This window comes from Osmerus eperlanus, chromosome 19 (assembly GCF_963692335.1).
Source record: "Osmerus eperlanus chromosome 19, fOsmEpe2.1, whole genome shotgun sequence".
Lineage (NCBI taxonomy): Eukaryota > Metazoa > Chordata > Actinopteri > Osmeriformes > Osmeridae > Osmerus > Osmerus eperlanus.
Window position 1 is genome coordinate 761,332 of NC_085036.1, and position 23,895 is coordinate 785,226.

General features: G+C 43.1%; 1 protein-coding gene across 7 annotated transcripts in view; it reads right to left on the reverse strand.

Moving 5' to 3' along the window:
• Positions 1–23,895, reverse strand: part of cblb (Cbl proto-oncogene B, E3 ubiquitin protein ligase) — an 88,397-nt gene that overhangs the window by 49,906 nt on the left and 14,596 nt on the right. For all 7 annotated transcript variants that reach the window (XM_062485506.1, XM_062485505.1, XM_062485504.1 and 4 more), the window contains one exon: positions 8,583–8,729. In XM_062485506.1, coding sequence (XP_062341490.1) covers positions 8,583–8,729 — 147 coding nt within the window. The remainder of the gene's footprint in view (positions 1–8,582; positions 8,730–23,895) is intronic.

Genomic DNA, 23,895 nt, shown 5'->3' on the forward strand with positions numbered 1-23,895 from the left:
CAGAATGACCCGAAGATAACACAAGGGTTAAAGATGTGGAATTGATCAACTTTATACAAAAAGCAATACGTTTTTTCAGTTCATTTTGTTCTGTGAGGGAAATCCAGTAGGCTTGAACAAGTGCATCGAAATCTGTCTGAATGTCTGAGGTGGATATGCGAAGGACAGCCGACAGGTAATGATCAGGGTCTGCAGTTCAACTAGCAAACCATCAGCCCGCGCCCACTGAATCAGTCAAGTTCTTATTATGTCCGCGTTAGTTTTTTTTCTTCACAGCTTTCACTTTGACCTCAGTAAACAGATACTTAGAAGTCCATGTCTTGTTAAAAGTTCATCAGTGGCAAAGTTTTTCATTTTCGAGGGCTAACCAACAGCTAACTCTCCTGTCGGTGAGGTTGCGCAAGCGCACATATGTAAATCGCCTGATCACTGTAGTCTTTCAGGACTACATATTTACTACCGCTCAACACATTTATTTATTTTAAATTTTTGATTTACCTCACGTGGGCCGGATTGAGACAGCCTGTGGCCGGTTATGGCCCGCGGGCCATACAATGCCCAGGTCTGCTAAACTGACTCTCTGGTGCTCAGGTCGTAATTTCAATCACACAGCACGGAGCTACAGGAATATCTGGACCACAGCCAATCAGAGGCAAAGACCCGCCCCATCTCTGTCTCTAATTGGTTTAGACCACGATATGATCCAACCATGAGTGTCAGTTCCGTCTTAGGATAACAAACGCTTCGTTTGTGGAGAGACAGCGGATGCGAGGAGGTTAGGTGCACCGGTGCGACCTAGGAAATTTTTTTGTCGCACCCGTACACATTTTGGTCGCACTCTAGAGCCCTGGAGGGGCAATTGCAATTACTGACAAATACTTAAGGTGAGCGTGATTTCTGTTTACTAGGTAGTCGTCAATAAAACCTGATCCCAAATAATGTAAAAGCAACCTCCTTCCAACACCTATGCTCTCATAATTTCATCCATATGCTTCTGATCCAAGTCAACTTCCTTTTTGGGCTTTTTAACTGAAGATGTTCCGTTTTTCATCACACATTCACAAGTCTGAAATCTCCACAGTTCAATTCAGTGACCAAGCGTTACAGGAGAGACTAAACTAAACATGAAAACAGTGCCACACTTACTTCACAAAATTCTGATCCAATTATAACTTGATAAGTCATCTTGAGTTATATCCGCCTCTGCATCTTTCCTGTGTGAGAATGTGTGTGTCTGTGCACCTAAAATGAGGCACCTAGCTATTGTCGAACAACACGTGCCTTGTGGTTACATTGTAACTTTGACCACAGACATGTGAAAAACAAATGACCTTATTGTCATACCCATGATTAAAAAGCATTCCTCACACAGGAAACAACATTAATAACAAGGACTGCATGTGCTTTTCTTCGAGTTATGTGCGACCAGCGTTAAGCGGATGTAATGTTGGGTTCCTGGCCGTTCTGTTCCTCAACACCATCTGGTGTAACACTTCCCAGTGTTGGAGGCCGCAAGTGAAATGCGATCTGGCGACAACGCACCGTCACAAAAGCTAATCTCTGTGATTAACGCAGATGATCAAAGATAAAAACAGGCCCTGTGACCGCTGATTGGCTTGATTAGAGCCAAACTACCTTGGCTGGCTTCCTTTGCAGTGTCTTGCAAGGTTTGAGCTCAGCTTCCATCCATTAGAATCCTGATTCATCCCTACCTTAACCTTCATGAAGTGGACTGCTGAAATGCGGCCATACCTAGCGGCTGAAATTAGTCACTGCTGCTTCATGCAGCAGTATAAATGGCAGGGGAGATGTCTCTTCAAGCCAAAGGGGGAAATGTAAAGGAGGAGTGGACATGCTGAGCTTAGCTGGAGAGACAGACATGTCTGAGTATCTAGGTTAGTAGAATAATACATTAGATGTGCATTAGAGGTGTACAGTCAAGAAGGGCAAACACAAATGCTCAAGAGCGTACACACACACACTCCCAGAAGAAACACTGAGTGTTACAGTGCGTTTACACTGCAGCGACGCGAATCGCTTGCCATCGCTTGCCTTCCCACAGTTCACCACGCTCGGGGGCGTTTCAAACAGATTAATGTAAAATGTAGTTCTCTAAAGTCACTGTTGTAGTTGTCATGGCCAAGTGTGCAGACTTGGGTTTACGTACTCGCAACATCGATCAAAATACAACTTGTATACAAAACTGTTTAATAGACATACACGTTGACATGTGTAAAAACGTTTTATTATAGTACTCTGCTAGTCTGTCTCTGCTAATCTGTCGATACGACCAGGGAGTTCCAGCCGGGATTATAGTAGTAGCCCGGCTGGAACTCCCTGGAACGTAACTTTGTTCGAGAGTACAAAGTACAAAAAAACCACCAGGAGCACCGACAACGTCGGCAAACCTGCGCCTGGCCTCATTCTTTTTATTAATGTCTTTGTACAAATACAGAGACGTATCGTACAGGACTGGATATGCAGCCACACAGGCGATTAGTTTCTCCTCCATCTTAAAAACTGAAAGCTAGAAATGTTTACCATGGTTGCTACGTTACGAGAAACAAGAAAACACTGCCATTGGCCATCGATAGCGAAAATCGCTCCTCATTTGCATAAAGTTGAGAAAATCTCAACTTGATCGCGTCGCGTCGCTACCCACAATGCACCACGCAAGCGATTCGCCTGGCTCCATTGAAAATGAATGGAAAACATGTTGTCGCTCGCATCGCGTCGCTGCAGTGTAAACGCACCGTTAGGGATAAACAGTGAGTCAGAAGGAGGGGGGGGTTGTAAAGGAGGTTTTCCGACGGCACTTTATTTCTAGATTGATTTTACTACTATTCGAATATTACAGCAAGAAACAGAGCACTCTGTGACCAGTCATACCGAAGGACACGTATCGTAGAGTCGTTCGACAGAGTGGTATCATTCACGATTCACACTGAGTCTTATATAGACGTATAACATCTGGTCATTCTATACACCAATCAATCAATGTAGCTGACCATGTCTCTTTTGTCATTGGCTCACTCCCTAAAAGAATACAATCATTCAGTACAATCAGAGTTGAATCAACATTGAATCAACATTGTCTCCAGACCAACTAGAAGATCTACAGTCTGCAGGGTGGTCAAACACCTTAATCCTTCGCCCTCCCTCTTGATCTGACTTAAACTAGTCTCAGGACTTTAATGAACAAAGGAGCTTTACAGTTTACCACTATTAAAATACATTTACAGGGCTCTAGAGTGCGACCAATTTGGTCGCACTATGCGACCAAAATGTGTACGGGTGCGACTAAATTTGTTCCTAGGTCGCACCGGTGCACCTAACCTCCTCGCATCCGCTGTCTCTCCACAAACGAAGCGTTTGTTATCCTAAAACGGAACTGACACTCATGGTTGGATCATATCGTGGTCTAAACCAATCCGAGACAGAGATGGGGCGGGTCTTTGCCTCTGATTGGCTGTGGTCCAGATATTCCTGTAGCTCCGTGCTGTGTGATTGAAATTACGACCTGAGCACCAGAGAGTCAGTTTAGCAGACGGGCATTGTATGGCCCGCGGGCCATAACCGGCCACAGGCTGTCTCAATCCGGCCCACGTGAGGTAAATCAAAAATTTAAAATAAATAAATGTGTTGAGCGGTAGTAAATATGTAGTCCTGAAAGACTACAGTGATCAGGCGATTTACATATGTGCGCTTGCGCAACCTCACCGACAGGAGAGTTAGCTGTTGGTTAGCCCTCGAAAATGAAAAACTTTGCCACTGATGAACTTTTAACAAGACATGGACTTATAAGTATCTGTTTACTGAGGTCAAAGTGAAAGCTGTGAAGAAAAAAAACTAACGCGGACATAATAAGAACTTGACTGATTCAGTGGGCGCGGGCTGATGGTTTGCTAGTTGAACTGCAGACCCTGATCATTACCTGTCGGCTGTCCTTCGCATATCCACCTCAGACATTCAGACAGATTTCGATGCACTTGTTCAAGCCTACTGGATTTCCCTCACAGAACAAAATGAACTGAAAAAACGTATTGCTTTTTGTATAAAGTTGATCAATTCCACATCTTTAACATACTGCAAAACAACTTTTCAGTGTTTGTGAAGATTAACTGGTTACAAATAAAATGAAACACTGTTGTTGTTGTTTATACTGTTTATTACTTCTGTAATATTTCCTATTTGACCTACACCAAAATCTAAAATATTTACAGAATATCCTTATTCTTCTGATAACCAGTAGCAGCTAATCAAAATATATACTTTACTGCTTTTTACAATGGGAGAAAATGAATAGTGAGCAAATTGATGAGGCCCTCCAACACATTTCAGGTTTCTCATGTGGCCCCTTGTAAAAATGAATTGCGGACCCCTGAGTTACAAAGCTGGGCCATGGAGCTAACCCATGGAGCTAGGATTTTGATGCTAGGGAGAGTGTGGCAAGATGATTTAGCCAAGGCCATAGGGCAAGAAGGCCAAATTACAGGTGTTGGCCATCTGAAGGGCCTGGGACAGCAAGGTGGGACCCGCTATAAGACTTTGAGCCATGAAATGTTAGGTCTCAGTTCAGGGAAGCACTTTTAAACTGTAGCACTTTCTATTTTGAAATGTTTTATTTTGCTTAAAATGTTTTAGTTTGGTAGCTCAGTGAAGCACTTAAAATATTTTTTTTTAATATATATACAGTATGATTGTGCTTCAAATAAAAAATATATTTACCTACACCTTATTCTTGTTTAAGATCATTTACATAAGATATATGAATGTATATGGAGCGTGATAAAAAGGTGACCTTGAAATTGTGGCGACGCAAGGAAAAATTTGGGTGCACCTAAATTTTGTGCTGGTGCACCTAAATAAAAAAGTTATGCGCACCAGTGCAACCAAGGCAACAAGTTAGTCTGGAGCCCTGATTTATGCATTTACCAAAAATATACGAAAACAAATCACTACAGCATTTTGACTGGTGGCCTTTGGTGTTTTACATGTTAGCCGGTGCACACGAGTGGCATTCAAATGAGAAGTCTAAAATAGAACAGAGCTATGGAAACCAGTCACCCATTATACCCAGGGATGTGCCTTCATAATCATACCCTCTGCACATTATACCCAGGGATGTGCCTTCATAATCATACCCTCTGCACATTATACCCAGGGATGTGCCTTCATAATCATACCCTCTGCATAATCACATACACCCATACAAGCCAAGCTCCACTGGATTCTGGGTTTTACGCTTGAACAATGACGGGGCTTTGCGGGAGAGGTGTAATACACCCAAACTACTTAGTGTGTATGTGTGGGACTGTGTGTCTGTGCGTGAGTAAGCAAGCTTTTGTGTGTTATACTAGATACTACTGAATGCATTCTGAAGTCACGTAACAAATATACATAATTACAAATAAAAAGTTGATGAACATAAGTTCACAAGTCAAGTGTAGGGGTCGACTGATTATCGGCCCTGAAAAACGCATATCAGACCCCTAGTCAAGTGTACCACAGAGGTCAAAATTAAGGGCTTTTCTTATTAGCTGCATACCAATGCTAACATGCATGCTGGGTTTCCAGGGCTGTGGGCCTCTCTGCAGTCCTTTCAGGGTATCAATGGCAAACACACTTCCTTTCACAGCCACGGGAAGCTGAGCTTTGTAATTATCTATAATATATCAGTCCAGAAATTAGATATGTGCCGAGGGTTGGCCACCTGCCCTGCTCATGAGAGACCAGCCTCGCTATCGGGGCTAGCTCAACCTTGCCCCTCACTGGAGTCAGACAACAGACAACATGGATGGTAACAGCTAGCATGGATGCATGCAGCAAGAAAAGAGATAGCATCAATGCTAGCATAGTTACACTTTTACAGTGGGAAACAATCAGAGAACGGTTAGCATGGATGGTAACATACTTGATAGGTCTACTGTAAAACAGTCAGAGGAACAGTTTAAATGCAACTGGCACTATGACCATGCCCACCCTTAGTTTTCTGTAGTAAGAAAATGAACCATGTAACATACAGAAGGAACTGCAAATCTGCAGATAGTAAGCAGAAACAAGCTACTTAACTTCAAGGCTTTAAATCTTATGTTTTTTAATTCAAAAGGTCTAGGAACAATGAAGCCTCAGAATGTAGCATGTAGCTACATGTTGATTGTTTCTCTACAGGTACACTCTTGCACTTTTTGAGTTTCATGTTGTTTAATTATAACTTGTTTAACTGCATGCTCTTATGGTTCTTCCCTTTGGCACTCATTTGTTTTTTTCACAATGTATGCTTCATGTTTTGGCTGCTCGTTGTTAAGATCGGTGACCTATGCTGTTTTGTAAAGCTCTCTCTTGGAAGTCGCTTTGGATAAAAGCGTCTGCTAAATGCATAAATGTAAATGTTGCGACAGGCATTTCCACGGCTGAAAAAATGCTTTAGTTGCTTTTTGGCGACTCCCCCCCCCCCCCACTTTGGCGACTGACCCCCCTATTTTGACGATCTGAAACGCAAGTATCAAAACGCAAAGCGCAAGTAACTTTGTGGGCGGGACTCCGGCTCGGTTGCTATTTTGCCGGCGGGATAAATGACTTTGCGCCTGGCGCAAATCTAAAATGGGGAAGGTCCGAAGGAGCTACATTACTAATGGGTGTGGTTTGGGCATAACGTGCAATAAACCAATCAGAGCGTCATCTCACATTCCCTTTAAGAGCAGCGCTTGTTCCATGGCGGATTGCTATTATAACGGCGGATTTACCAGGCGCACGCCAGGAGCGGTTCACAGCCAAGGAGACCGACGTTCTAGTCAGGGCCGTAACAGATAGATAAGTGACATTGTATGGGAAAGGCAGAGCAGTTTTCTCATTGCACTAAATTGCCCGCTCATGCTGCTCATTCAAATTCTTATTCTTATTTTTATATAGCCTACCCCATATATATATATTTTTTTTTATTGTTTAGTTCTTGGAATTAGTTTAACTATTGTAATTTTTTGCTTAATTTAAGACCCGTATATGTTTATTGTTTGCACCTTCCTGCCACTGTAAATTCCGTGTTTGTGTAACATAGGCTACATGGCGAATAAACCGAATTCTGATTCTGATGGAGATGGGAGAAGAAACCCACCCAAATTAGCTTCGGTTAAACAGGCGTGGGAGAAAATTGCCACAATTGTTACAAATCATGTTCACATACATAGAGATTTCTCATGAAAATCTTTTTATAATCATTGAAGAAATGTAACACGCCATAAATAAAAACAATGTAACGTATCTTCGCAGAAAGAAGACCCTGGCCTCGCCAGCAGTGTGCACGGACCAAGCTTGCGCCCTTAAAATAGCATCTGAATAATGCGCCATTGACTTTAGACCACGTTTTTCCTGGTCAGTGGCGGAATTGTTTTTCGGAAACTGCAAAATAGCACCAGGGAACGTTTGCGCCGGAACACGCCTCCTTTTTCGCTGAACCGCCCACAGGAGCGCAAGGTAATTTCGATGTGCGTCTGTGGAGGGAAAAGTCCGCTTTGCGTCGAGTGCAAACTAGGAATGATACTTGCGTCGTTGACAAAGTCAATTGCGCTGGGTGCAAGATCGGGCCCTGAGACATAGATCAGACTTCACACACTCTCTCCCTCTTTTACTCCCTTCCTCTCTTCCTTCCTTCTTCTGTAACTTAAGCTCACGTGGACACACAGCATTCAAGGTCAACGTTTTGAAAGATAGTAGGAAAAATTAGACTGACAGAATGCCTGCTTCTGATGCTGGGCTAGACTGTAAGACCCCACAGTTTGGGTGACACATCGTACTATCTGTGAACTTAATCTAAATAATCTTCAGGGGCATGCTTGCATCCCTTCTGCATGAATTCAGCTCAGCATAAGCCTGGCAGCTAAATGCAAAGCTAACGTTACATATGTAACTTTCCAAAATGTGAGCCACATCAAAGCCCTAATACACACAGAAGTACAGATACAGACGATAAACAATACACACATTTTACGTGCGTGCATGCACACACACACACAGGCTTGGTGAGATGCTTGCTTGATGTAGCTGGCGGAGGTTGTGACCTTGTGTCAGCTGTGAGGTGGAGACAAAGACATGGTGAGACGTAGCATCTGCTCTAGGGTGTGGCCTTTCAGTGCGTCCGTGCGTGTAGCAGAGAGAGACAGAGCGAGAGTATGATTGAGAGAGAGACCGAGAAAGAGAGAGAGACCGAGTGAGGGAGACAGAGTGAGAGTGAGAGATGAAGAGAATAAATAACCTGTCACTACTCATCCACATTCAGGTTTTTAGTGGTCATTTCACAAAGCTCACAGGTAGCATTATATCTTTTATGTCATGCCACAGGATATTTCTACAGGGTTAAACCTATTACAAAAAAGTGGATGTTTAGTCTACATATTATATTACATTACAGCGTTATCCACTAGCCCCCTTAGGAAGTGCCAAGCTCCCGTTGCCACCGGATGAGCTGTGCATTTGACTCATCAGCAGAAGTAACTACCGATGAACGAACGCCTTACTATCGATGGCCGAACACGCTCAAGGTTCTTGGCTAGTGGCAGACAACAAAACAGAAGTTTCAAACTTGCTTTTCGCCAAAAAACCTCCTCCAGAAGTCAGCGGCGTCGGCTTTGGTGATGCGGAACGTGTCACCCTGGAACTGGCCCCCAGGGAAGATAGCCTTGATCTCTGCCAGCATGTGACTAAAGATGAGGGACAGCTTGGTCAGGTTCCTCCTGGGAGCAGAAAGGTAGAGAGAGATGGAAGAAAAGAGAGGGACAGAGAGAGAAGGGGAGGGAGAAAAGAGAGGGACAGAGAGAGAAGGGGAGGGAGAAAAGAGAGGGACAGAGAGAGAAGGGGAGGGAGAAAGAGAGGGACAGAGAGAGAAGGGGAGGGAGAAAGAGATTGAGAGAAGGAGATGGAGGGAAAAAAATTATGAGTGAAAAAGAGCGAAAAAGAGGGCTAATGGCCAAAGGGGTGGCCAATGTTGGTAGGAGAGCAAAACATCATTGCAGCACAGTGATTAAAAGTATACATTCTAAACTGGACTCTCATCCATTCAGCCTTGCTAAATACATACATGCTCATATCATCACTGCACATTGATGATTCTACATTCAGGTGATATAGACATGGCTAATTGCGGTGTCATGACTAAAACTGCAAGAGAGATCCTGCTTTGACCTTTGTCTCCCTGGTTCAACACCACTGAAAGTTCACGACTGTACCAGTGATCGGATATGATGTCACACTAGATGGTGAAAATCATCTTGGGAGACTAACAACTCCCCCACCCACACACCACCCCCACACACACACCAGCCACAAACTAACACGAACATCTCCCAGGCATTGATGCACAGTTCTCTTTGCATTGGAGCTGAAGAGACGTACAGATAATGATTTCTCGCTGCGTCCAGGTGCTTGGCTCTGACCTGAAAGCTAAACAGCGCCCAGCACAACCATCCAACACCATGAAAGCATTATACACAGTAACTTCATCAATGCAAATGAGCTCACATGTATCCTACAGTTATCAATACATAAATACTACAAGCAGGGAGAGTAAATATGCAGCCTTCAACGCCCCCACCACCACCAACGTCACCTCCCACCAAACAACACGTTGATTTTGTATTAGTAAACAAACATGATGACATCAGGTAGCTCCTAACTAGTATTTTGTGGGAAATAACTGTCGCCAATAAATCGGTCAGTTTCCACATAGCAGGAATAACTAAATGTCAGAGTGGGTCAACTTTAAGGCCTGCTCCAATTTTCACATTCTCAGAGCCAAAGAAGGACTGCACATTTCTTTCCCATGGCACGTTCTCATCCTCCACAGGACGAAGGAGAGCATCGGGGCTGGAGCTGGAATGTCCTTCTTGCTTTAAAAAAACAATGTAAAAAACAATAAAAAGCCTTGAAATAAAAAAGGCACTTGTAAAGTTTACTAAAAGTAGTGCAGGATACTGCCCTGACCAAAATCTATGCCACTAGCCAGCTAATACCTGTCCCAGACCAGGGTAATAATTTCAATACATACTGGATTATGTCTGAATTATCAGGTTGAATATTTTGGGAGCAGTCCAATCCACAGTGCCATGCTGGATGGAAGCACACACTAATATCTATTTTTTCAATACCTGAAATTTTATTTTCATACATTCTGCTTAGGGTGTCAATGGGCTTTAATGTCTCCATGGGGAAATTAATAAGACTACTTTCACAGAGCAATAAGATAAAATACTTTGTACACAGACAGACAGAGAGACAGAGAGAGGGAGGCAGGGAAAGCCGTGGGGGGAGTTAGGGAGGCAGTGAGTAGCAAGGTTTATGAATCACACCAGAGGCATGTCCTTAGGCAGGAGACGTCCATCATACAACAATTAGTAGCGCACCAACATTTGAGAGGTACTTTCAAGGCGCGTTGCGTTTGAAAATCCCAGCGACACTCACTTTCATAACAGCGTTCCAACATCAGCAACTTCTGTAGAAACGGGCAAACCTAGCCCAGCCCTTTAACACAAAGGCTGACCTGATGATTATCATCATGTTTACACTATGATAAATGCAGGTTACTCATCTATGGGGAAGCAGGAAGTCTCTGCTTTACTAGCATTGCAGTATCCAAGTACATTTTGTGTTCATAAAGAAAGTGAATGCATCCTACTAAAATAAGTTGACACCTTAAAACAACAGAGGGCAAAGCCAGGGTGACATGAGAAACCACTAAGGTCTTATATTGTACGGAAGTAACCTACTGACAACAAGTGTAGGTACTGTACTAAAAAAGGGAAAACAATTCTGAAAGATTCAAACTTCTGTCTCCTGCTTTAAGATCAAGGCAGGACTTCAGATGTCTTTAAATCTTACCCTCAATGTGAATGTGTCTATGTGTGAGTGTGTGTGTATTTTGGCCTCTCGTTTCAGCCCTGTCTCAGTAATTTCATGCTTTTTCAGTTCTTTAATCAAGCGGGGAAGAACCTTAAATTCTCGATTGAGATGCAGAGGGGGAGAGTGCAGATGCTCACAAAATGGAGGGGGAGTTAACAATTGCAGGACAACACATCTTGGTCTTGTGGCAGACCTTTGTAAGAAAACGTCTGCCACAACGACGTTACCAAAAACGTATACAAACGCCCTTGTGCTTGTACATACACACTGCGTACGTATACACAGAAAGCCAGATGTCAACGCACACATATAGGGGGGGGGGGGGGGGGTCAGATGGCTGAGCGGAGGGAGTCGGGCTATTAATCAGAAGGTTGACGGTTCGATTCCCGGCCATGCAAAATGACGTTGTGTCCTTGGGCAAGGCACTTCACCCTACTTGCCTCGGGGAGAATGTCCCTGTACTTACTGTAAGTCGCTCTGGATAAGAGCGTCTGCTAAATGACTAAATGTAAATATAGGAGGTGAATAAGGAGACAGTCATCTGGCAAAACACAAGGCAGACATTGGTCAAACTGATCCCTGAGTTTTTAATAAGTGACATGTTGGGGCTGTCAATTGTGTCGGGGAATAAGAAAGCCTCCTAATTATATATTTCTCTAGATTCAACAACATTTGACGAAAGAGGATCAATCAGGCACCACGTTATTAGTTCCACAGCAAACTGAGTGGCAGATTCAGCACTTGGGCCTACAGACCACAATGTATGTTGTCTGTGGCTTGTACCCGTATCCACATCCTATGGCCTGCACCACTAGCCGTGTGATTTGTGAGCTTGACAGCGCCCCAGGAAACACAGCCCATTGATTAGTCTAATGTCCTGGCTAAGGTTGCCAGTTCGATTCCCGGCCGTGCCAAATGACGTTGTGTCCTTGGGTAAGGCACTTCACCCTACTTGCCTCGGGGAGAATGTCCCTGTACTTACTGTAAGTCGCTCTGGATAAGAGTGTCTGCTAAATGACTAAATGTAAATGTATTTGGAGCCTATTGGCTACTTGGCTCCTGATGCATTTACATTTACATTTAGTCATTTAGCAGACGCTCTTATCCAGAGCGACTTACAGTAAGTACAGGGACAGTCCCCCAAAGCAAGTAGGGTGAAGTGCCTTGCCCAAGGACACAACATCATTTGGCACAGCCGGGAATCGAACTGGCAACCTTCAGATTACTAGCCCGATTCCCTAAACGCTCAGCCACCTGACTCTGGGGCTGATGCCCCAATTGGGCGGTTGAACTATCCAACAGAGGTTAAATTATTGACCATCTACTGGAGAAAACATGTCAGTAATATCACCACACTGTACTACAGATAATCAGCAAGAGTAACAGGATCTCAACCAAATGAGCACACACTTGTTTTCTCCACATAGAAAATGTGCACAATTTGCACACAAACTGACGAAGTTTAGTAAAATGTATTAAGATAAATGTAGCAGGGGGAGGAGTGTGTGGGGGGGGGGTGCGGGCTGTCATGACACCTGGGTTTCTGCAGCTTAACAGCCAACGATGACACCCTCCCTGCTTCCTGTCACGTGTTCCTGCCTATCTTACCGTGTGACATATATTAGACAGCTTTCTGCACATGACAACTATATGGTGGCAGTGGGAGCCATCAAGCCATTAATAGTACTAGTGCACAGTGCCCATAATGCAGTCAATGATTAAGATGTCAGTGAAACACACAAATACAGATTACTTGAACTATAGATAGTGCATAGTGCCCGTGATACAATTGGTGGCGCACACACACATTTCGGGAATTATAGATAGATAGTGCAGTGCCCGTGATGCAGCTGGTGATGACAGTTTTTCTCAGTGGTTTTGGTACCTATATTTCTAGTCAAATTGTCAATGCTGTGGTAGCCTACATTCATGCAAATGATTATGTAGCCATGAACAGAATTCATGAAAGTATATCCACTTTACATTGTCGTTCTGTTAGCTAGCCAGCATTTCATCCGTAAAGAAACCCCTTTGAAAGCAGAGATTCAATGCTATGCCAGCAGCCAACACTAACCTTTCCATATCAGTTGTAAAAGTGAATTCTCTTCTAAATAACAAAACTTTTTTGTTATTTAGAATTTCCCTATTTTCCTTACTTCGAACTCCGGGTGCGTTAAGCACTTAGGAATTCTCAAGGAAATGAAACTTTGTTAATCACATTAGTTCATTAACTAAACAAAATTCACTGAAGTTATCATACAACCTCCCATACAGCTTCCTAGTGCACGCACTAGTGAACCGTATGGTGTGAGGGATGACCAGAGGGCCAATCAAAGTGAAGGGGCAGGGATGAGTTCCCATGATGCCCATGGAGGCACATGAAAGATAGGGATTGTTTAAAAAAAATAATGCTGATCCGAACAACGTTATTTTACACTTCCAACGTATCTGATAAGGCTATCAGAAACATATTCATTCAAGTGCACCGTTTGCAAAATGAAAAAACATGAAATTAAGATGACATAGCCAGGGGTGAAAATGCTGTGTCATCTCCTGCTCTTGAGCCCGAGTGTGTGTGGTCTTGGGAGCTTCTCTCAGACCACAGTCAGGACCATCCTCCTTTAACAACAGAGCAGCCAAGTAAAGCCAGTGTGTAATGCGACAGGTTAATGTAACAGGAAACCTTCCTCGTGCCTAAGTGCATAGATGGATGCAGATCCTCCGACTTCATCTCCTATGTGGATGCTGACTAGCTCAGTGTCTGTGGTGAGGGTGGTGGAGGGTGAAAGGGGCAGGGTGTGTGTACGTCTGCCCGGAAGCGGGCCTAATCTCTGTGGCCGGGGTAGTGTGGCAGCGTCTCAGCGAGGCTTCAGACTGAAGGAACAGAGGCGGGGAGGGACGGGGGTGACTCATCACAAAACACCTGCCAGAATACATACCAGCTGGGAAGCCGGAGCTCTGTGGGGAAGCGGGGATGGGGAGACTGGATAGATGTGTGTGTGATGGAGAGAGAGATTATTTATTATTATTATTTTTCTTCTAACTTATTATTTGTATTCTTCTTTTATTATTTACATGTAATTTTTATATTTAATCTAGCCATTTACAGAGCTACATTTATATCCTGTCTCACGATTTATTTATTTTGCTCATTTAATGAGTTCATTTCACATAAGCTGTTGGAACATTCAGGGACTCTATTCTTCAGCCTTAGGTGTGAATAGTACAGATGCTGAATTCCTAATATCTATTAAAAAAGTTCACATCCTTATCCTAACAGAAACATGGTGCAATGCAGACATAGAAACCTACTGTCCATCTGGATATTATGAAGTCTCAGTACCTTCATTAAAACTGAGCACTGTACACCGGGGTAGAAACTCTGGCGTAATTCTGGTATGCAGGGTTTTTCCTGGGTCAAAATGGGTCTTCGGTGCTCCAAAAAAAAAAAAGTCTGTGTTACGGTGTCACCTTATTAGCAGACGTCTATGTATTTATTTTTTATTTTTACCATTTCATAAATAATGGAGGCTATGCTTGAGGAAATAATTTTGCTTCCACTTTAGATTAAAATAGATAGGCTAATAGATTGACAATAGTCCAAGCCCCCATGGTGCTATCATGTATGGTTCAAAGATTATCAAGGTTTACCTCTTTACATATATATGCAAACTGCTGAAATGTATATCAATAGAATCTAGAACTAACCAGTGGTCAGAAATGGAACACACAAATTATGAAATTCAAGTTTATCTATATTTTCTAATCAATGTATTTATTCCCAGGTGTTTTGCCATTTCCTTTTTTTTTTATCATTCCAGGATAAGAAATACCAATGGAGGCTGCGTTGGAAATCGTTAATCAAACTTTTGTCAGCATTTTGAGTGGAAATTTCATTTGCATTTGTACAGGTGTATTCGTGCACGTCGGGCTGGCACTCAAAGCGGAACAACAGTTTACTGGCCACTCTGTCCATTCGCGCACTTCACAGTTACGTATTGATCAGACAAGAAGACACGCTTATCAACTCGATTACTATTGATCAAAACAGAACGAGGGTTCAGCTGTAGCTGACTTGAAACATACTATTGAGAACATATTCGCTGACATGCATTGCACGCGTGATGAACACAGCTTTTTCTTTTTTTGCGGATTTTCTCTATGCAGGAAAAACCCTGGTATGGTACAAAGGAAACCTGGCCAACCACATTGCTTTAGTCAAAAAAGGGAAGTCACACGTTTGGCTAAAACTTAGCAAATTAGAAAAAGATATATAATTGTGTGCGATTTAAATCCCCCCTGCAGAATCCTTCTACTACAATGAGGATATTTTTGACCACCAGAAATTGGCCATTTCCGGTCCCAGGGAAATGTGCTGCTGTGCGGAGACCTAAACGCAAGGACAGGAACTGAACCTGACCATATAGACCTGCAGGGCAACAACCATGTGTTTGGCCTGAGTCCTCAATACATGACACGAAGCATAATTCAGAGGAATAGTCTAGATGGGGTAATAAATAATAGTGGGAGGGAGTTAGTACATATGTCGCACCTCAAGCCTGTACTTCCTAAATGGCAGAGGGGACTCCTTAGGGAGGTACACATACTCCTCAACACATGGAAGCAGCATAGTAGACTATGCAGTCACTGACATGGACCCCTCCTCCTCCTTCAATGCATTCACTGTCAGACCTCAGACACCACTAACAGACCACTGTCAGAAAAATGTCTGAAAACAAATGGACACAAAATTTAAAAACAACCTGAGCCCTGCTAAATGTTCGAACTACAAACATCATTCAAATGGGCTCCTGACAATGACGACACTTTTAAACATATCTTAACTTCTCCTGAAATTACCAACGTAATTAATGATTTTCTCTCAGCCAAATTCCAAACAAATCAATCTGGAATAAATAGGGCTGTAACAGAAATTCTTACTAATTTTAGCAAATCAGCCAATAAAGCAGGTATTACTAAAAACAGTTATAAGACAAAACAGAAGCCAAAAAGTGATTAATGATTTCATGAAGACTGTAAAAATATCAGAAAACAATTAAGATATCTGTCTAATCAAAAACACCATCAACCACTGTGGGTGAGGTTTAATATGGAAGCAAATCGTTACCAAAATTCAAATGCAAATGCATTTCCAGAAATGCATTTGCATTTTAAGAATGTGGCTGCATTATTTGACTCATAAATGAAATTAGTAATCAATCATCCTATTTGCATTTTTATTTTCTTCTTCAAGAGTGCTCAATCTTTCACTTAATTAAAATGAAAAAGAAAGACATTTAAGATTTAATTTTCATAACATGCCCCAGCAAATAGATACCAAAATTCAATTTGAAAATTAAAATGCATTTCCAGAAATGCATTTTCATTTTCAAGAACGTGGCTGCAAAATCGTGACCACAATTCAAATTCAAATGCATTTCCAGAAATGCATTTTCATTTTAAGAACGTGGCTGCAAAATCGTGACCACAATTCAAATTCAAATGCATTTCCAGAAATGCAAAATGAACGAAAAAGCATTCTGAGCGGCGCAGCAGAGTGACGTCAGTAGCCGCTCTTCTTCAGCTCCCTGCTGACCGAGCTATCCATCTTGTTCGGTAGGGGGCGGTGTGCACATCTGCATTGCATTACATTGCAAATGTGCCGGGAAATTGATTGAATTGCCGGGTCTTTAGAGCAGCGTTCCCCCAACCGGTGCCCACCGGTCCGCGGACCGGTACCGGTACAAAGACGTGTGTTTACTCATTTTTTAGCAAGTTTGTGGGCTTTATTGAACGGTATCATGCGCGTCTCTTCCTCTTGACACATGACAAGTGATAGTTACCACTCAATGAAGCCTGTTTGAGACAACAACTCTATCGGTGTTTTGGATGAAGGCTATCCTGAGATCGCCACTAAAGCACTGAAAACCCTGCTTCCATTTCCAACATCAAGCAGGATTTTCTGCCATGACAGTAAACAATCAATCAATCAAACAAAATTATGGAATAGGCCTGAACTGGATATAAGGAACGCACTTCGGGTGTCACTGTCGTAGCTTATAGTCACACACAACAGTGGGACTGACACATGGAAAGCTCCGCGCTCGCATTAGGTGTGGAAGTCACTAACTAGGATCACATCAAACCCAGAATGTGCATGCATTAGCAGCGCAGCTGTCCAGGGCCTATCTTTCCTCCCAGTCCGTCCTGCCGGTCTGTGAAAATATGTCTTACATGAAAGCGGTCCGTGGCGCAAAAAAGGTTGGGGACCGCTGCTTTAGAGGACGCATCACAGACCATGGCGCTCCCTCAAATTGTGCAAACACTGTTAGAATTAGCTGAACAGGTAGAATCTAATAATATATCTGAGTCTGATGCCCGTGACCGAGTAGAACAAGTCATAGAGAGCTTGGCTGCATACTCTGCCGTCACAGATTTACACATTAATAGTAGCTCTGCCACCGTTTTAGTCATTGTTTGACATCAAGTTGCTCAGTCTGTGATGCGTCCTATAAAGACCCGGCAATTCAATCAATGTCCCGGTGTTACGTCCCAACTGGTTCCCAATTTAACTGGTTCCCCAGCTGTGCGTGCACCTATCAGTCTGCCTCTATCACCAGATTCGTCACAAATTCACAAACATATTACTGGCAATTTTCAAGTCGGATCTCATATTTGCGGCGGCAAATATGAAAGTAGGCCTATAGGCTACGTGCGCACTACATTAGGCTACCATTCGCGACAAAATAAATGGAGACAAAATAAAACATTTGCAGGCTCGCATGAAGTGGGATTCGGTCGCACTAGAGCAAAAATACATGCGCACCGTAGTCCGTTGATTTACACCACAAGCTATACCAGCTCACACATTTTAGCTAAATCGTTACGTATTTGTTAACTACGTTGGCCTTCAGGTAACACTTTGATTTGGCTTCTTCTGAATCAACTGGTTCCCATAGACACTACCCGAATGTAGGCTACTATGCACGTATTTGGGGTTGTTTTCGAGGCAATAGCCGTATTTTCCACGACATCACAGCTCATTCTGACACCAAATAATAAAAATTCATACTAAGAACGTCGCTGCTAACCCAGACAATACGATCAAAATACGCGTAACACAACATGGAACCATTCAATTCCTATGCGATTTCGTGTAGCCTATGGCTGAGTGTTTCTTCGCTATATCTTTTGAAATCAATTCATTTCATAATTGTATATTCTGAACATGACCAGGTACAGGATCAGTGACCACAGTCTAGCCATTGAAAAAGGCAGACACGAAAAAAAGAAAAAAAAAAGAGAGAGAGATGCCGTGCCATGAAATGAGGGAAAACCTGAGTGTACTGTAACCAGCCTTAACATTTTGCTTTCTATTTAGTATTGTCCATTTCACGGTGTACTATTTACTTTAGTTATTTTTGTTTTGATTTTGTTGCCACTGTGTCTTACAAATGATAATTTGTTGATATATAGTTATCCGTTATTGTGCCTCTAGCTTTGGCAATACGGTTGTAGTGACTGTCATGCTAATAAAGCTGAATTGAATTGAGAGACAGAGGGAGACAGAGACAGGAGGGAGAGAGAGAGAGAGAGACAGGAGAGAGAAGATACAGAGAGAGACAGAGACTTGAACCCCTTATACCATTGTTCACCACACTGTCCGATAATGAAAATATGAAAGTACTCTTTGGGGAGGGACACACAGCCTCCCTATCTGGACGATTGCCATGAAATTAGGGAAAACCTGAGTGTACCGTAACCAGCCATAACATTTTGCCTTCTATTTATCATATTTATTGTCCATTTCACTGTGTACTGTTCACTTTATTTTTGTTTCAATTTTGTGTTGATTTCGATTTTGTTGTCACCGTCTTAAAAAGTATTATTTGTTGATGTATAGTTATCTGTTATTGTGCCTCTAGCTTTGGTAATACGGTTGTAGTGACTGTCATGCTAATAAAGCTGAATTGAATTGAGAGCGAGAGAGAAACGATATAGAGTGAGCATGTACGTGTGTGTCTGTGAGTGTGAGATTACCCACTGCTGATTGAGAAGATAGGGGTGAGAGCAGCAGTTCTACCCTGTGTGTGTGTGTGTTTGTGTCTGTAATGGGGGGGGGGGGGGGGAGGGAGCGTGACACATTAATGGGTTGTGCCGGGCCTATCACACGGATGAGATATCTATCAGAACCCCCCGCTGGTCTGCAAGCTGCCGCCGCCACCAAGAGTGTCAGACAGGAAGGGGACGGGAGATTAGGAGAGTAAACAGGGGGGAGGGAGCGCAAGTCTATCATGCTGGGAAGGGACCAGAGTGTATGAGGGGGGGCAGCAGGATAGGGGGAAGAGAAGATGGTGTTGTAGGAATGAAAAGAAAGAGGAAAGAACAGATAAACCCAGGGCAGGAGTTGAGGAGAGGGGGAGCGGAGGGATGGGTTGCAGAAGGGCGGTGTTGGGAAGAGGAGGAGTGGCAGAGGTTTGAGAGGACTTCAGCCTACAATAAAACCCCTATTTTCATTGTTAGCCGGGGGCAGTCATCATCATTAATTATTCAATCAATCGCAAATTGGAGATAGAGAAACGTGGCCGTCCATTAAAGAAGGTGCAGGGCGTGTGTGAGTGTGAGAGAAACAGAGAGAGAAACAGAGAGAGACAGGAGAGAGCGAGAGACCGAGAAAGAGAGAGAGATGGAAAGTTTTAGAGCAATTCATTTCAAACAGCACTCCAAAAACCAATAACAGTGGAGGAAACACTCGTAGCCATTTAGAGGACGCTTTTATCTAAAGCTTCCAATGACAAAGTAAAAATTGGGGGTAGAATTAATCACACAAAAGAGCTAAAAGGTGCTCCAATTTTCACACACCACTCTCAATGAGCCCTCATTAAGCTAATGACAGCAAAAAAGTATGTGTTACCACACACCGGATAGAAGGTTGAGTAGCAGGAATGAAAAACCCTGATTACAGGCACAGCTAATTACCAACAACAAACGTGTGAGTAATCAAAATGACATTATTCGCAGCTTGGTTAACTGCTAGTGGCCCTTGAAAGTACCAGATGGTGAGCGTTTGAATTTCTTCTCCCGCGGCTTGGTTCGACGGAATAACACACCCAACTGAAATGTGCCAGGCCTTCAACCCTCACGGTCAGCACCCACACACCGCGGCCCAACTGTGGTGGCAAAAACAAGAAGGAGATACTGAAGTCGAAGCCTAACACGGACATCAGTTGGCACTGACTTCTGACACTAACCTCCGACTATTAGTCAGTTGCCTGTTGAAGATGTGGAAAATCTCAAACTGTCAGGGTGTACTCAAAACAAAATAAAAAGTATTTAGTGTTATTTCTGAAAGAGGATTAGAGAGTTAGAAATTATAACTCAAGTGATGTTCACTTAGGACAGCTACTATTATGATGATGATGATTATATGTTACTGGTATCTGCTGTCATATGCCATTAATGAAGTGAATGTAGGTGTGTGTGTCATTCCAGTGGAACAGGGTGTGTAGATGAGGTCAGAACGCCCTGGAGCATAAGGTGTCGACTGAGGCAGCCACACCCCAGTGCTTCATGAGCAGTGTGTGTGAGAGAGAGAAAGACAGGGGGGGTAGGGACAAGGGGGAGGAACAGCTACAATTGCTGTATGATCCCTGTTTTCTAATTTTCATCTGCTTTGGTTTTTTGTCTCCTTTTCAATCAATCAAAACCAACAGAAAAAGTGTTGATCACAGTCAACCATTATCATGGGTTGTTTTCTTTCAATCCTTCACATGGTTCAATACCGCCAAAATCTAAAATGGATCAACTCTCCCTGGGTGCACCGGATTCTGAAATCAGATCTTTTTTTGACAAAAGGCTATTACAATATCCATCGTGGCGACCGGAAGTGAACAGGAGGGTCTAGCTGTACGGAGCGCAGGGCTGTTGGCAGAAGGAAGCTGGTGGTTTCACTCCGTCATGAGATAACGGTACAAGTCCGCCGTTTGCGGCTTAGGTCAGCGTGGAATCCAAACTGGGATACAGATACCTTACATGAGCCTACTCAGTTGTTTGGGGAACAAAAACCAGAGTCTGGCGTACCAAAAAGAAAATCTCTTAGTTCCCTACCCCCATCTCGCTATTGCTGACATGTCTACTGCGGCTGTGGGCTTTCATCTCCTGGACATGCAGCGAAACCGAAGCCTAATTACCCTCACACACACACACAACTCTTCTGGCTGTCACCACACAAAGACAGAGGTCACATCTAATTGGGCTAGGGCCATGTATGTTTCCGGTACAGCTTTCATTTGGCTTGCACCCATCATATATAATGTGGGTATAAGGAATTCCTCAAACTCTTTAACTTACATCATAATTCCTAAAAGAAATTCCCCTCCCACAAGGGACAGCAAATTTGCAACACCCGTTTCCACGGTCAGACACTAGAACAAGGAAAATAACTTGAACAGGATATGAAACATCCAGAACCTAATCGACTACCCATTACGAAATTACCCATGTAAGCTTTTCAGCCCTCAAATCTGATTACGTGGTCACACAGTTCTCTTGAGACTCTTGTTCCCACAAGGTAGGCCTACACAACGGCTTCATTTCAAAGAGGCAGATGTTTCAGACAGCAGAGAGAAACCTATCATTTAGAAGACGTTTGCATAGAGATGCTTGAAAGCTTGAAAGACTGCATAGTTGAGGCCCATTCTCTGGTAAACAGCGACTGCTGTAGACGAGGGAGAGAGCCTGATAGTCTTGTGGGTCAGTGTAAGGACTAAGAGGTCAAATCCAGGGGTTGTTTAGTCAGTAAGGGCCCACCCATGTTCATTGTGCCGAGTCATACATACAAAAGTTTAAATGTGTCTGACGGGTTAAACCGTCTTCAAATACAGTTCTTGGTGTTTATCTTATGCTTGATAAGAATAGGAAGTTACCGCTGGTTGGGAGTTCTCAATGACCCACCAGCTGATGACTAACGCCCAACTGATTCTTGGGGACTCTGTAATATAAAAATATTTAAGAAATTAAACGTTAAAATGTATTTTAAATTGACGCTGCTACCAAATGCTGTCTTTCAAATGGACGGTGTGCAGTGTGAGAAAGAGAGAGAATGGTTGCGATGATTTACAGCTGGAGAAAGCTTTGAGTGAAATATCTACAGTAGGTTGCTTACCTGAAATGCTGAAGACACGCTGATTGGAATGTTATGATTCAGTTTGTGAAATGGCACTGCTACAATACATTACTGTACTTCAGAGAAGCATTGAATGGGAAGGATATAAGTGGAACAGTCTGAAGTGAATACAGCAAAGTCAATGCCATACACTGCAGTCATCCTTTTCAAAGCAACAATTTTGATACTTTGAAAACGCAATGCGATTCAGACAGGAAAGTATTCATGTGGACAGCAAACAAAAGGAGGAGTTTAGAATGGCATGGCTCTAACCAAAAAAGGCCAGATGTCAGACACAAGGTTGTAGACTTGGTGGGTTGGCTTTCCCACAGTATATACAGGTGGGTTAGAGGTGGCAGATGGCTGGGCGGTGATAGACTGGGCTTGGTTTGGATTTGTGGCAGTGATCCCCAACTTAGTCATCAAACATAACGCCTCCAGTTTGAGTGAATTCAGCAAGCGTCTGGAGGAAAGAGCTGCACGTAATTTCCTGCATGTGTGTTGGGGACACCCCTTCATCCCTCAGGCTGCGTGTTGGGGACAGGGCCTGCGTGTGTTGGGAACACCACTTCATCCCTCAGGCTGTGTCAGTTCACCCAATAGGGAAAAAGGAGTGACTAAACCTGTGTTCTGGACCCAGGTTCCTGCCTGATGCTCTTTTACTTCCTCATCTCGTTCTGTACTTCCTGTCCAGATGGCTTCACTTTCAGCAGGCTTCCTTCACCTCACTTAGCTTTCTCTAGACGTCAGCAGGGTTTCACATGGTGGTGTGTGTGTACGTTCTTTGGTACAAACCCACCTTTGACAGACACCACAGTCCATTAAATGGTCCGTGCATAGGAAGTTTCTAATGAACTACACTTCTTCCAAAACTAGTTTAAACAATTTACCACAATATTTTCTTTCAATACGTCTAGTAGTACAAAATGACTGGAAAGATATGGGAAATGTACACTGTTTGCACAATTATTAGGCAAGTGAGTATTTTTTGATATTTTCCAACTCCAAGCTGTCTAAACCTGAATGCTTATTGGATTTAAGCATATCAGGTGATGTGTATTTGTGTAATGAGGGAGGGTGTGGCCTAAGGAGATCAACACCCTATATCAAGGTGTGTATAATTATAAGGCAGCTTCTTGTCGCCAGGCAAAATGGTCCAAAAAAGATTTAACTGACTGAAAAGTCAAAAATAAATAAATAAATAAAAATATTTCAGAGGGATGCAGTACTCTTGAAATTGCTAAGATATTGTGGCGTGATCACAGAACCATTAAACGTTTTGTTGAAAATAGTCAACAGGGTCGCAAGAAACGTGTTGAAAAAAAAGATGCAAATTAACTGCAAAAGATTTGAGAAGAATCAAACGTGAAGCTACCAGGAACCCATTATCCTCCAGTACTATCATATTCCAGAACTGCAACCTACCTGGAGTGCCCAGAAGTACAAGGTGTTCAGTGCTCAGAGACATGAACAAGGTAAGGAAGGCTGAGACCCGACCACCACTGAACAAGACACATAAGTTGAAACGTCAAGACTGGGCAAAGAACTATCTGAAGACAGATTTTTCAAAGGTTTTATGGACTGATGAGATGAGTGACTATTGACGGACCACATGGATGGGCCCGTGGCTGGATCAGTAACGGGCACAGAGTTCCACTTTGACTCAGACGCCAGACAGACCTGACCTAACCCCTATTGAGAACCTGTGGAGCCTTCTTAAACAGGAAATTTACAGTGAAGGAAAACAGTACACCTCTCTGAACAGTGTCAAACTGTTCAGAGAGGTGCAAACTGTGTTTGCTGCTGCACAAAACATGATCGTCAACAGATCAAGACACTGA